General features: G+C 34.3%; 1 protein-coding gene across 1 annotated transcript in view; it reads left to right on the plus strand.

Annotated features, from left to right (window-relative positions):
* The first annotated feature begins 13,412 nt into the window (after positions 1–13,412).
* tbl3 (transducin beta like 3) overlaps positions 13,413–14,727 on the plus strand; it is a 55,375-nt gene continuing 54,060 nt past the window's right edge. The window contains exon 1 of the mRNA XM_080724766.1: positions 13,413–13,551. Within this exon, the coding sequence (XP_080580892.1) occupies positions 13,520–13,551 (32 nt within the window). The 5' untranslated portion in view covers positions 13,413–13,519. The remainder of the gene's footprint in view (positions 13,552–14,727) is intronic.

A 14,727-nucleotide genomic window follows, 5' to 3' on the forward strand; every position in this document is an offset into this window, starting at 1 on the left:
GGACCTCCAATGTTAACTACGATCGGACAATTATTTTTTTAGAAATTCGGGACTTTGACTTCGTAGACCCCCTCCAGGGGAACCATGGAACCCAGGAAAATTGACAGCGCCCCTGGCACTGCAGCGCACAAAAATCGACAAATATTACCATAATACATTCGCTATACAGCAAATAGTATAAAATCAGATAAAAATTAAGAAGTTTGTTACCATAAAACAACTATGTCACCTTGTTCATGATGTACCTAAGTACCTCTAAAAATATTCCCAACCTGTTTTACAGTGACAATAATTTATAATAAATTCGACAAATATTACCATAATCCATTCGCTATACAGCAAATAGTATAAAATCAGATAAAAATGAAGAAGTTTGTTACCATAAAACAACTATGTCACCTTGTTCATGGTGTACCTAAGTACCTCTAAAAAAATTCCCAACCTGTTTTACAGTGCCAATAATTTATAATAAATTCGACAAATATTACCATAATCCATTCGCTATACAGCAAATAGTATACAATCAGATAAAAATTAAGAAGGTTTGTTACCATAAATCAACTATATCACCTTGTTCATGATGTACCTAAGTACCTCTAAAAAAATTCCCAACCTGTTTTACAGTGCCAATATTTTTTAATAAATTCGTCAAATATTACCATAATCCATTCGCTATACAGCAAATAGTATAAAATCAGATACAAATTAAGAAGGTTTGTTACCATAAATCAACTATATAACCTTGTTCATGATGGACCTAAGTACCTCTAAAAAAATTCCCAACCTGTTTTACAGTGCCAATAATTTTTAATAAATTCGTCAAATATTACCATAATCCATTCGCTATACAGCAAATAGTATAAAATCAGATAAAAATTAAGAAGTTTGTTACCATAAAACAACTATGTCACCTTGTTCATGGTGTACCTAAGTACCTCTAAAAAAATTCCCAACCTGTTTTACAGTGCCAATAATTTTTAATAAATTCGTCAAATATTACCATAATCCATTCGCTATACAGCAAATAGTATAAAATCAGATAAAAATTATGAAGGTTTGTTACCATAAATCAACTATATCACCTTGTTCATGATGTACCTAAGTACCTCTAAAAAAATTCCCAACCTGTTTTACAGTGCCAATAATTTTTAATAAATTCGTCAAATATTACCATAATCCATTCGCTATACAGCAAATAGTATAAAATCAGATAAAAATTAGGAAGGTTTGTTACCATAAAACTACTATATCACCTTGTTCATGATGTACCTAAGTACCTCTAAAAAAAATCCCAACCTGTTTTACAGTGCCAATAATTTATAATAAATTCGACAAATATTACCATAATCCATTCGCTATACAGCAAATAGTATAAAATCAGATAAAAATTAGGAAGGTTTGTTACCATAAAACAACTATATCACCTTGTTCATGATGTACCTAAGTACCTCTAAAAAAATTCCCAACCTGTTTTACAGTGCCAATAATTTTTAATAAATTCGTCAAATATTACCATAATCCATTCGCTATACAGCAAATAGTATAAAATCAGATAAAAATTAAGAAGTTTGTTACCATAAAACAACTATGTCACCTTGTTCATGGTGTACCTAAGTACCTCTAAAAAAATTCCCAACCTGTTTTACAGTGCCAATAATTTTTAATAAATTCGTCAAATATTACCATAATCCATTCGCTATACAGCAAATAGTATAAAATCAGATAAAAATTAAGAAGGTTTGTTACCATAAATCAACTATATCACCTTGTTCATGATGTACCTAAGTACCTCTAAAAAAATTCCCAACCTGTTTTACAGTGCCAATAATTTTTAATAAATTCGTCAAATATTACCATAATCCATTCGCTATACAGCAAATAGTATAAAATCAGATAAAAATTAGGAAGGTTTGTTACCATAAAACTACTATATCACCTTGTTCATGATGTACCTAAGTACCTCTAAAAAAAATCCCAACCTGTTTTACAGTGCCAATAATTTATAATAAATTCGACAAATATTACCATAATCCATTCGCTATACAGCAAATAGTATAAAATCAGATAAAAATTAGGAAGGTTTGTTACCATAAAACAACTATATCACCTTGTTCATGATGTACCTAAGTACCTCTAAAAAAATTCCCAACCTGTTTTACAGTGCCAATAATTTTTAATAAATTCGTCAAATATTACCATAATCCATTCGCTATACAGCAAATAGTATAAAATCAGATAAAAATTAAGAAGTTTGTTACCATAAAACAACTATGTCACCTTGTTCATGGTGTACCTAAGTACCTCTAAAAAAATTCCCAACCTGTTTTACAGTGCCAATAATTTTTAATAAATTCGTCAAATATTACCATAATCCATTCGCTATACAGCAAATAGTATAAAATCAGATAAAAATTAAGAAGGTTTGTTACCATAAATCAACTATATCACCTTGTTCATGATGTACCTAAGTACCTCTAAAAAAATTCCCAACCTGTTTTACAGTGCCAATAATTTTTAATAAATTCGTCAAATATTACCATAATCCATTCGCTATACAGCAAATAGTATAAAATCAGATAAAAATTAGGAAGGTTTGTTACCATAAAACTACTATATCACCTTGTTCATGATGTACCTAAGTACCTCTAAAAAAAATCCCAACCTGTTTTACAGTGCCAATAATTTATAATAAATTCGACAAATATTACCATAATCCATTAGCTATACAGCAAATAGTATAAAATCAGATAAAAATTAGGAAGGTTTGTTACCATAAAACAACTATTTCACCTTGTTCATGATGTACCTAAGTACCTCTAAAAATATTCCCAACCTGTTTTACAGTGACAATAATTTATAATAAATTCGACAAATATTACCATAATCCATTCGCTATACCGCAAATAGTATAAAATCAGATAAAAATTAAGAAATTTGTTACCATAAAACAACTATATCACCTTGTTCATGATGTACCTAAGTACATTTAAAAAAATTCCCAACCTGTTTTACAGTGCCAATAACTTTTAATAAATTCGTCAAATATTACCATAATCCATTCGCTATACAGCAAATAGTATAAAATCAGATAAAAATTAGGAAGGTTTGTTACCATAAAACAACTATATCACCTTGTTCATGATGTACCTAAGTAACTCTAAAAATATTCCCAACCTGTTTTACAGTGCCAATAATTTATAATAAATTCGACAAATATTACCATAATCCATTAGCTATACAGCAAATAGTATAAAATCAGATAAAAATTAGGAAGGTTTGTTACCATAAAACAACTATATCACCTTGTTCATGATGTACCTAAGTAACTCTAAAAATATTCCCAACCTGTTTTACAGTGACAATAATTTATAATAAATTCGACAAATATTACCATAATCCATTAGCTATACAGCAAATAGTATAAAATCAGATAAAAATTAGGAAGGTTTGTTACCATAAAACAACTATATCACCTTGTTCATGATGTACCTAAGTAACTCTAAAAATATTCCCAACCTGTTTTACAGTGACAATAATTTATAATAAATTCGACAAATATTACCGGCTCAACGCAGAGACAAGCCCTCCCAATCCCGGGTCCAGTTAGACTAAACACAAACCCCCCCCCCCCAAAAAAAAACAAAAATAAAAAAAATATATTAAAAAAAAAATATATATATATTAAAAAATAAATAAAAAATATATAAAAAAATAAAAAAATAAAAAATATATATAAAAAAATAAAAAATATATATAAAAAATGTAAAAAATAAAAAAAATATATATATAAAAAAAAACGCCCCTTTAAAAACGGACCGGACCTACCTGTAAATAGCCCCCCCCCCCCCTCCACTTTCACTTCCCCTTTCCCCACAGGCCACGATGATGCTACTAGCGGAAAACTGCCGGCGGCACAGTCCGCTGTGGCGCGCCGCTGCTGAGTGGCCTCATTCTCCCCTCACCCCCTCCCCCTTCCCCCCAAGTCCCCCCTCGACCTCGAACCCCGAACGACGCCGGGACATAATCTCCCAAAACGCGTGAGGGCCGCCGTTCGCCCCACGGCGCCGCCGAGTGGGTTCATCCCAACCCCCGACCGATACCCCACCCCGAACCGGGACCGACGCCGAGACACAAACCCCGAAAACGCGTCGGCGCCGCCCGCCCGCGTCTCAAACTCCCGATCCCGCACGCACGGCGGAACACGCCTGCCGCTCCGAGACCGCCGCCGGGACCACGGGACGACGGCGCCGCCCGAAACCGAAAAACGCGCGGGTGCCCTCGACACCGCCTAGCCGGGCCACCCCCATCCCCCAACAACCGACCCCGCACCTCCAAACCGGACCGACGCCGAGGCCACGACTCCGGAAAAACGCGCGGGTGCCGGCGCTCTCCCCACGAAGTCGCCAAGCCGTACCGTTCCAGTCCCGAATCCCCCCCTCCGACTTCCAACCCGGACCGAAGCCGGGGCGCAAACTCCCCCCTAACCAAACGCGTGGGCGGCGTCGTTCGCCCCACGGCGCCGCCCAGGCGGATCGTTCCAGTCCCCCGACCCCCAACCTCCCACTTCGAACCCGGACCGACGCCCAGACCCAAAACTCCCCCCTACCAAAACGCGTGGGTGTCGCCGCCCGCCCCGAGACACCGCCGAGCAAGATCATCCCGATCTCCGAAGTCCACGGCCGAGTCGGTTGCTGTCAGTGAGAGCGCACTCTCCGGGTGTCCGAGGCGGTGCTACACTGTTTTTTCCCTTTCCAATCTTTCCGTTTTTCCTTTTTTCTTTTCGGTGGGCACGCTGAGGCACCAGGGAGCCCCCTCACATAAGAAAAATATTTTCAGGGGTACTTAGGTACATCATGAACAAGGTGACAAAGTTGTTTTATGGTAACAAATTTCTTAATTTTTATCTGATTTTATACTATTTGCTGTATAGCGAATGGATGGTATTATTTGTCGAATTTATTATAAATTATTGGCACTGTAAAACAGGTTGGGAATATTTTTAGAGGTATTTAGGTACATCATGAACAAGGTGATATAGTTGTTTTATGGTAACAAACCTTCCTAATTTTTATCTGATTTTATACTATTTGCTGTATAGCGAATGGATTATGGTAATATTTGTCGAATTTATTATAAATTATTCGCACTGTAAAACAGGTTGGGACTTTTTTTAGAGTTACTTAGGTACATCATGAACAAGGTGATATAGTTGTTTTATGGTAACAAACCTTCCTAATTTTTATCTGATTTTATACTATTTGCTGTATAGCGAATGGATTATGGTAATATTTGACGAATTTATTAAAAATTATTGGCACTGTAAAACAGGTTGGGAATTTTTTTAGAGGTACTTAGGTCCATCATGAACAAGGTTATATAGTTGATTTATGGTAACAAACCTTCTTAATTTTTATCTGATTGTATACTATTTGCTGTATAGCGAATGGATTATGGTCATATTTGTCGAATTTATTATAAATTATTCGCACTGTAAAACAGGTTGGGAATTTTTTTAGAGTTACTTAGGTACATCCTGAACAAGGTGATATAGTTGTTTTATGGTAACAAACCTTCCTAATTTTTATCTGATTTTATACTATTTGCTGTATAGCGAATGGATTATGGTAATATTTGACGAATTTATTAAAAAATATTGGCACTGTAAAACAGGTTGGGAATTTTTTTAGAGGTACTTAGGTACATCATGAACAAGGTGATATAGTTGTTTTATGGTAACAAACCTTCCTAATTTTTATCTGATTTTATACTATTTGCTGTATAGCTAATGGATTATGGTAATATTTGTCGAATTTATTATAAATTATTGGCAATGTAAAACAGGTTGGGAATTTTTTTAGAGGTACTTAGGTACATCATGAACAAGGTGATATAGTTGTTTTATGGTAACAAACCTTCCTAATTTTTATCTGATTTTATACTATTTGCTGTATAGCGAATGGATTATGGTAATATTTGACGAATTTATTAAAAATTATTGGCACTGTAAAACAGGTTGGGAATTTTTTTAGAGGTACTTAGGTACATCATGAACAAGGTGATATAGTTGTTTTATGGTAACAAACCTTCTTAATTTTTATCTGATTTTATACTATTTGCTGTATAGCGAATGGATGGTAATATTTGACGAATTTATTAAAAATTATTGGCACTGTAAAACAGGTTGGGAATTTTTTTAGAGGTACTTAGGTACATCATGAACAAGGTGATATAGTTGATTTATGGTAACAAACCTTAATTTTTATCTGATTTTATACTATTTGCTGTATAGCGAATGGATTATGGTAATATTTGACGAATTTATGAAAAATTATTGGCACTGTAAAACAGGTTGGGAATTTTTTTAGAGGTACTTAGGTACATCATGAACAAGGTGATATAGTTGTTTTATGGTAACAAACCTTCCTAATTTTTATCTGATTTTATACTATTTGCTGTATAGCGAATGGATTATGGTAATATTTGACGAATTTATTAAAAATTATTGGCACTGTAAAACAGGTTGGGAATTTTTTTAGAGGTACTTAGGTCCATCATGAACAAGGTTATATAGTTGATTTATGGTAACAAACCTTCTTAATTTTTATCTGATTGTATACTATTTGCTGTATAGCGAATGGATTATGGTAATATTTGTCGAATTTATTATAAATTATTCGCACTGTAAAACAGGTTGGGAATTTTTTTAGAGTTACTTAGGTACATCCTGAACAAGGTGATATAGTTGTTTTATGGTAACAAACCTTCCTAATTTTTAACTGATTTTATACTATTTGCTGTATGGTAATATTTGACGAATTTATTAAAAGTTATTGGCACTGTAAAACAGGTTGGGAATTTTTTTAAATGTACTTAGGTACATCATGAACAAGGTGATATAGTTGTTTTATGGTAACAAACCTTCCTAATTTTTATCTGATTTTATACTATTTGCTGTATAGCGAATGGATTATGGTAATATTTGACGAATTTATTAAAAATTATTGGCACTGTAAAACAGGTTGGGAATTTTTTTAGAGGTACTTAGGTCCATCATGAACAAGGTTATATAGTTGATTTATGGTAACAAACCTTCTTAATTTTTATCTGATTTTATACTATTTGCTGTATAGCGAATGGATTATGGTAATATTTGACGAATTTATTAAAAATTATTGGCACTGTAAAACAGGTTGGGAATTTTTTTAGAGGTACTTAGGTACATCATGAACAAGGTGATATAGTTGTTTTATGGTAACAAACCTTCTTAATTTTTATCTGATTTTATACTATTTGCTGTATAGCGAATGGATGGTAATATTTGACGAATTTATTAAAAATTATTGGCACTGTAAAACAGGTTGGGAATTTTTTTAGAGGTACTTAGGTACATCATGAACAAGGTGATATAGTTGATTTATGGTAACAAACCTTCTTAATTTTTATCTGATTTTATACTATTTGCTGTATAGCGAATGGATTATGGTAATATTTGACGAATTTATGAAAAATTATTGGCACTGTAAAACAGGTTGGGAATTTTTTTAGAGGTACTTAGGTACATCATGAACAAGGTGATATAGTTGTTTTATGGTAACAAACCTTCCTAATTTTTATCTGATTTTATACTATTTGCTGTATAGCGAATGGATTATGGTAATATTTGACGAATTTATTAAAAATTATTGGCACTGTAAAACAGGTTGGGAATTTTTTTAGAGGTACTTAGGTACATCATGAACAAGGTGATATAGTTGTTTTATGGTAACAAACCTTCTTAATTTTTATCTGATTTTATACTATTTGCTGTATAGCGAATGGATGGTAATATTTGACGAATTTATTAAAAATTATTGGCACTGTAAAACAGGTTGGGAATTTTTTTAGAGGTACTTAGGTACATCATGAACAAGGTGATATAGTTGATTTATGGTAACAAACCTTCTTAATTTTTATCTGATTTTATACTATTTGCTGTATAGCGAATGGATTATGGTAATATTTGACGAATTTATGAAAAATTATTGGCACTGTAAAACAGGTTGGGAATTTTTTTAGAGGTACTTAGGTACATCATGAACAAGGTGATATAGTTGTTTTATGGTAACAAACCTTCCTAATTTTTATCTGATTTTATACTATTTGCTGTATAGCGAATGGATTATGGTAATATTTGACGAATTTATTAAAAATTATTGGCACTGTAAAACAGGTTGGGAATTTTTTTAGAGGTACTTAGGTACATCATGAACAAGGTGATATAGTTGTTTTATGGTAACAAACCTTCTTAATTTTTATCTGATTTTATACTATTTGCTGTATAGCGAATGGATGGTAATATTTGACGAATTTATTAAAAATTATTGGCACTGTAAAACAGGTTGGGAATTTTTTTAGAGGTACTTAGGTCCATCATGAACAAGGTTATATAGTTGATTTATGGTAACAAACCTTCTTAATTTTTATCTGATTGTATACTATTTGCTGTATAGCGAATGGATTATGGTAATATTTGTCGAATTTATTATAAATTATTCGCACTGTAAAACAGGTTGGGAATTTTTTTAGAGTTACTTAGGTACATCCTGAACAAGGTGATATAGTTGTTTTATGGTAACAAACCTTCCTAATTTTTAACTGATTTTATACTATTTGCTGTATGGTAATATTTGACGAATTTATTAAAAGTTATTGGCACTGTAAAACAGGTTGGGAATTTTTTTAAATGTACTTAGGTACATCATGAACAAGGTGATATAGTTGTTTTATGGTAACAAACCTTCCTAATTTTTATCTGATTTTATACTATTTGCTGTATAGCGAATGGATTATGGTAATATTTGACGAATTTATTAAAAATTATTGGCACTGTAAAACAGGTTGGGAATTTTTTTAGAGGTACTTAGGTACATCATGAACAAGGTGATATAGTTGTTTTATGGTAACAAACCTTCCTAATTTTTATCTGATTTTATACTATTTGCTGTATAGCGAATGGATTATGGTAATATTTGACGAATTTATTAAAAATTATTGGCACTGTAAAACAGGTTGGGAATTTTTTTAGAGGTACTTAGGTACATCATGAACAAGGTGATATAGTTGTTTTATGGTAACAAACCTTCTTAATTTTTATCTGATTTTATACTATTTGCTGTATAGCGAATGGATGGTAATATTTGACGAATTTATTAAAAATTATTGGCACTGTAAAACAGGTTGGGAATTTTTTTAGAGGTACTTAGGTACATCATGAACAAGGTGATATAGTTGATTTATGGTAACAAACCTTCTTAATTTTTATCTGATTTTATACTATTTGCTGTATAGCGAATGGATTATGGTAATATTTGACGAATTTATGAAAAATTATTGGCACTGTAAAACAGGTTGGGAATTTTTTTAGAGGTACTTAGGTACATCATGAACAAGGTGATATAGTTGTTTTATGGTAACAAACCTTCCTAATTTTTATCTGATTTTATACTATTTGCTGTATAGCGAATGGATTATGGTAATATTTGACGAATTTATTAAAAATTATTGGCACTGTAAAACAGGTTGGGAATTTTTTTAGAGGTACTTAGGTACATCATGAACAAGGTGATATAGTTGTTTTATGGTAACAAACCTTCTTAATTTTTATCTGATTTTATACTATTTGCTGTATAGCGAATGGATGGTAATATTTGACGAATTTATTAAAAATTATTGGCACTGTAAAACAGGTTGGGAATTTTTTTAGAGGTACTTAGGTACATCATGAACAAGGTGATATAGTTGATTTATGGTAACAAACCTTCTTAATTTTTATCTGATTTTATACTATTTGCTGTATAGCGAATGGATTATGGTAATATTTGACGAATTTATGAAAAATTATTGGCACTGTAAAACAGGTTGGGAATTTTTTTAGAGGTACTTGGGTACATCATGAACAAGGTGATATAGTTGTTTTATGGTAACAAACCTTCCTAATTTTTATCTGATTTTATACTATTTGCTGTATAGCTAATGGATTATGGTAATATTTGTCGAATTTATTATAAATTATTGGCACTGTAAAACAGGTTGGGATTTTTTTAGAGGTACTTAGGTACATCATGAACAAGGTGATATAGTTGTTTTATGGTAACAAACCTTCCTAATTTTTATCTGATTTTATACTATTTGCTGTATAGCGAATGGATTATGGTAATATTTGTCGAATTTATTATAAATTATTCGTACTGTAAAACAGGTTGGGAATATTTTTAGAGGTACTTAGGTACATCATGAACAAGGTGACAAAGTTGTTTTATGGTAACAAACTTCTTAATTTTTATCTGATTTTATACTATTTGCTGTATAGCGAATGGATTATGGTAATATTTGTCGAATTTATTATAAATTATTGGCACTGTAAAACAGGTTGGGAATATTTTTAGAGGTACTTAGGTACATCATGAACAAGGTGATATAGTTGTTTTATGGTAACAAACTTCTTAATTTTTATCTGATTTTATACTATTTGCTGTATAGCGAATGGATTATGGTAATATTTGTCGAATTTATTATAAATTATTGGCACTGTAAAACAGGTTGGGAATATTTTTAGAGGTACTTAGGTACATCATGAACAAGGTGACAAAGTTGTTTTATGGTAACAAACTTCTTAATTTTTATCTGATTTTATACTATTTGCTGTATAGCGAATGTATTATGGTAATATTTGTCGATTTTTGTGCGCTGCAGTGCCAGGGGCGCTGTCAATTTTCCTGGGTTCCATGGGTCCCCTGGAGGGGGTCTACGAAGTCAAAGTCCCGAATTTCTAAAAAAATAATTGTCCGATCGTAGTTAACATTGGAGGTCCAAAAATCAGAGCGGCGCGAGGGGGTCCCCGGAGCTCCAGGGGGTCCCTGGTTGGTCCCTCGGCAGAGGCCCCTCGGTCGGATGCGAGAAGGAGCGGCGTCGGCCCCTCGCCACCCGGTTCTAAGTCTCTATATCCCCAAGGGCGCTGGTATATCGCCAGGGGTCCCTGGAGGTGGTCCCCGGGTGAAGGGTCTGCCACTCTGGAGTCCGAGGCGGAGGCCCCTCGGTCGGATGCGAGTGGAGCTGCGAAGGCCCCACAAAAGCCAGACATTGTGATTCCAAGTCCCACTCAAGATATATGAGCTACAGACATCACTATACATCATATTCATTCAGTATATGAGTTACAGACATCAGTACTCTGTACATCATATTCATTCAGTATATGAGCTACAGACATCACTATACATCATATTCATTCAGTATATGAGCTACAGACAACATCAGTACTCTATACATTATATTCATTCAGTATATGAGCTACAGACGTCACTATACATCATATTCATTCAGTATATGAGCTACATACATCACTATACATCATATTCATTCAGTATATGAGCTACAGACATCACTACTCTATGCATCATATTCATTCAGTATATGAGCTACAGACATCACTACTCTATACATCATATTCATTCAGTGTATGAGCTACAGACATCACTATTCTATACATCATATTCATTCAGTATGAGCTACAGACATCACTACTATGCATCATATGCATTCAGTATATGAGCTACAGACATCACTACATCATATTCATTCAGTATATGAGCTAAAGACATCACTACTCTATGCATCATATTCTTTCAGTATATGAGCTACAGACATCACTACTCTTTGCATCATATTCATTCAGTATATGAGCTACAGACATCACTACTCTTTGCATCATATTCATTCAGTATATGAGCTACAGACATCACTACTCTATGCATCATATTCAGTCAGTATATGAGCTACAGACATCACTACTATATGCATCATATTCATTCAGTATATTAGCTACAGACATCACTACATCATATTCATTCAGTATATGAGCTACAGACATCACTACTCTATGCATCATATTCATTCAGTATATGAGCTACAGACATCACTACTCTATGCATCATATTCATTCAGTATATGAGCTACAGACATCACTACATCATATTCATTCAGTATATGAGCTACAGACATCACTATACATCATATTCATTCAGTATATGAGCTACAGACATCACTACTCTATGCATCATATTCATTCAGTATATGAGCTACAGACATCACTACTCTATACATCATATTCATTCAGTATATGAGCTACAGACATCACTATACATCATATTCATTCAGTATATGAGCTACAGACATCACTACTCTATGCATCATATTCATTCAGTATATGAGCTACAGACATCACTACTCTATACATCATATTCATTCAGTATATGAGCTACAGACATCACTACATCATATTCATTCAGTATATGAGCTACAGACATCACTATACATCATATGCATTCAGTATATGAGCTACAGACATCACTACTCTATGCATCATATTCATTCAGTATATGAGCTACAGACATCACTACTCTATACATCATATTCATTCAGTATATGAGCTACAGACATCACTACTCTATACATCATATTCATTCAGTGTATGAGCTACAGACATCACTATTCTATACATCATATTCATTCAGTATGAGCTACAGACATCACTACTATGCATCATATTCATTCAGTGTATATGAGCTACTGACATCACTACGTGGGGGGGGGGGGGGGGGGGTCTAATTTAAAGCATCTGTTGATTGAATAGTATGTAGTTCAATATTTTATACACCCTTGGTCTCGAAAGTCTAGAAATTCTAATTTACCAGCTCGCCTTGAACGCACCATCCCCTTGTCAAACCGTAAACAGCCGTGTAGAAGCGCACCATATTTTGAAGTGAGGATAGCGCGACCAGCTTTTCCTGAAGTGGAGATAGCGTGACCGCAGTCATCTCAACCTGGTGTTGAGTAGTTTAGCCAATTTACCACGTACGTTTACACAAACGTTCAGATTTCAAAACAAACGTGCTTACTGGAGGCTCAAAGATGTCACAACATGGTACGCTTAAGCAGCATTACCCATATCCTCCGTATTGTTTAATAAAAAGCATTCTATTCTGATTAGTCGCCATTTTCTTAAAACATGTTTGAATGTATCAGAGTGCAGTACTCCTCCCAACCGACGGGGTCGCGGAGTCGAAAAATCAAAGAAATGACCTCCAATCGGATTAACATATGTTTTCATTGAACAATTCGGAAAATACGGCTAATTCTACTTTAGCGTACCATATTGTAACATGTTTGAGCCTTCAGTAAGCACTTTATTTTTTAAAAAAATATAAAGGTTTGTGTAGACGTGCATGACAAATTGGCTAAAGTCCTCAACAACACGTCAGGTTGATCCGTGACGGTCGTTTGTGTTTCACGGTTACTTCCAGCCAATCGGCGTGCCGTGCGTCTGGATGACGCCCAATGCGTGCGACACAGCAGCAGCAGCAGCAGCATGTGGGTTGTGTTGATGTTGTAAATGTGCTCTGTGTCTCTAAAACAACACTTTATTGATTATTGATTTATTATCTGGTAAAACAGTGTGTTTGTGTCCCGTGTTGTGAGCAGCATGGCGGACCCCAGTCTGCAGTTCAAGACCAAGTAAGTGACAACTAACTAAGTGTTGCCTTTCTATGGACAGAAACTACACTCCTTAGCTTTAGCTCAATGTGGCTAACTTAGCTTTTAAACACCAGACCAGTGGTTCTCAAACTTTGAAACGTGGAGGTCTTTCCTCTTAACTGTGTATAGGGTACAAATGGAACCAAATGGACCCGTCAGGCTCACAATTACAGACTTGTAAGGGTCAATTTAGACCCCTATAAAGGAAGCCACAGGCTTGTCGGTCCTTCCTTAAAGGCTAAATTGAGGCTTTTCCCCCGAGAAAGCCTGGTGTCTCGAGGTTAGGTTGGTCGGGTCTTTTTAAGCCCATTTTCCGCTGACATGGCCCAACACCACACCACTTGTGGCAGGTTTTCCACTACAAGGACCTGGGTAGAGCGGTGTGAAAGCGGTACTAAACGTGGTACTAAAAAGTTAAAAAGTATCCAATCCAGAGTAGGTCTACTTCAATGGTTTCCAATGGAAATAAGCTTAGTCTTTTCTAGGATCTCCTTTTAGTAGACCTTGTACCAGTGAACTGTACTGTCATGAAATTGTACTTTTTCCTATGCAAACTTCTAATTAAGTCTTCAATCAATCAATCAAAGGTCTGAGCTAGGTCAAACAGGGCCAAACACTTCATAATGACTGATCACTCACTGACTTTTCATTTAGACCACCAGGATACAGTTGTAATACATGATAATATTATATTATAGTGTATTATCATAGTAATACATTAATACTTTACAGTGTATTATAATCAGTTATAATCCATTATAGTGCATTATAATTAGGATAGTTGTAATATAAATGTATATTGTATTATAATCACAGTTAAAAGGTTCAATTTGTTTCTCACCGATATAGGGGTACTTTTGTGTAATGGAAAATGTATACATGTTTATGTGGTGTCATGTAGTGTGGTGTGGTGCTAAAGCTGCAGTCGAAAAGGGGCTTAAAGCCCCTTTCTTTATAGTTACATTCTAGGCAGAAGTGTGAGAGAGGATTTTTATTTCAAAATCTAAAATCGTTTTAAACGTGGTCAATTAAATACTGATGGAGTGACATTAAAATGTGGCAGTGGTTCTCAAAACTTTGTCATGTGAAGGACCCCCCAAACTGACACTTATCAGCCCGCGGACCCCCTTTGGAAAAGATACGCCAGGACAGGGA

The sequence above is a fragment of the Nannobrachium achirus genome, assembly GCF_963921795.1.
Source record: "Nannobrachium achirus genome assembly, chromosome: 4".
Taxonomy (NCBI): Eukaryota; Metazoa; Chordata; class Actinopteri; order Myctophiformes; family Myctophidae; genus Nannobrachium; species Nannobrachium achirus.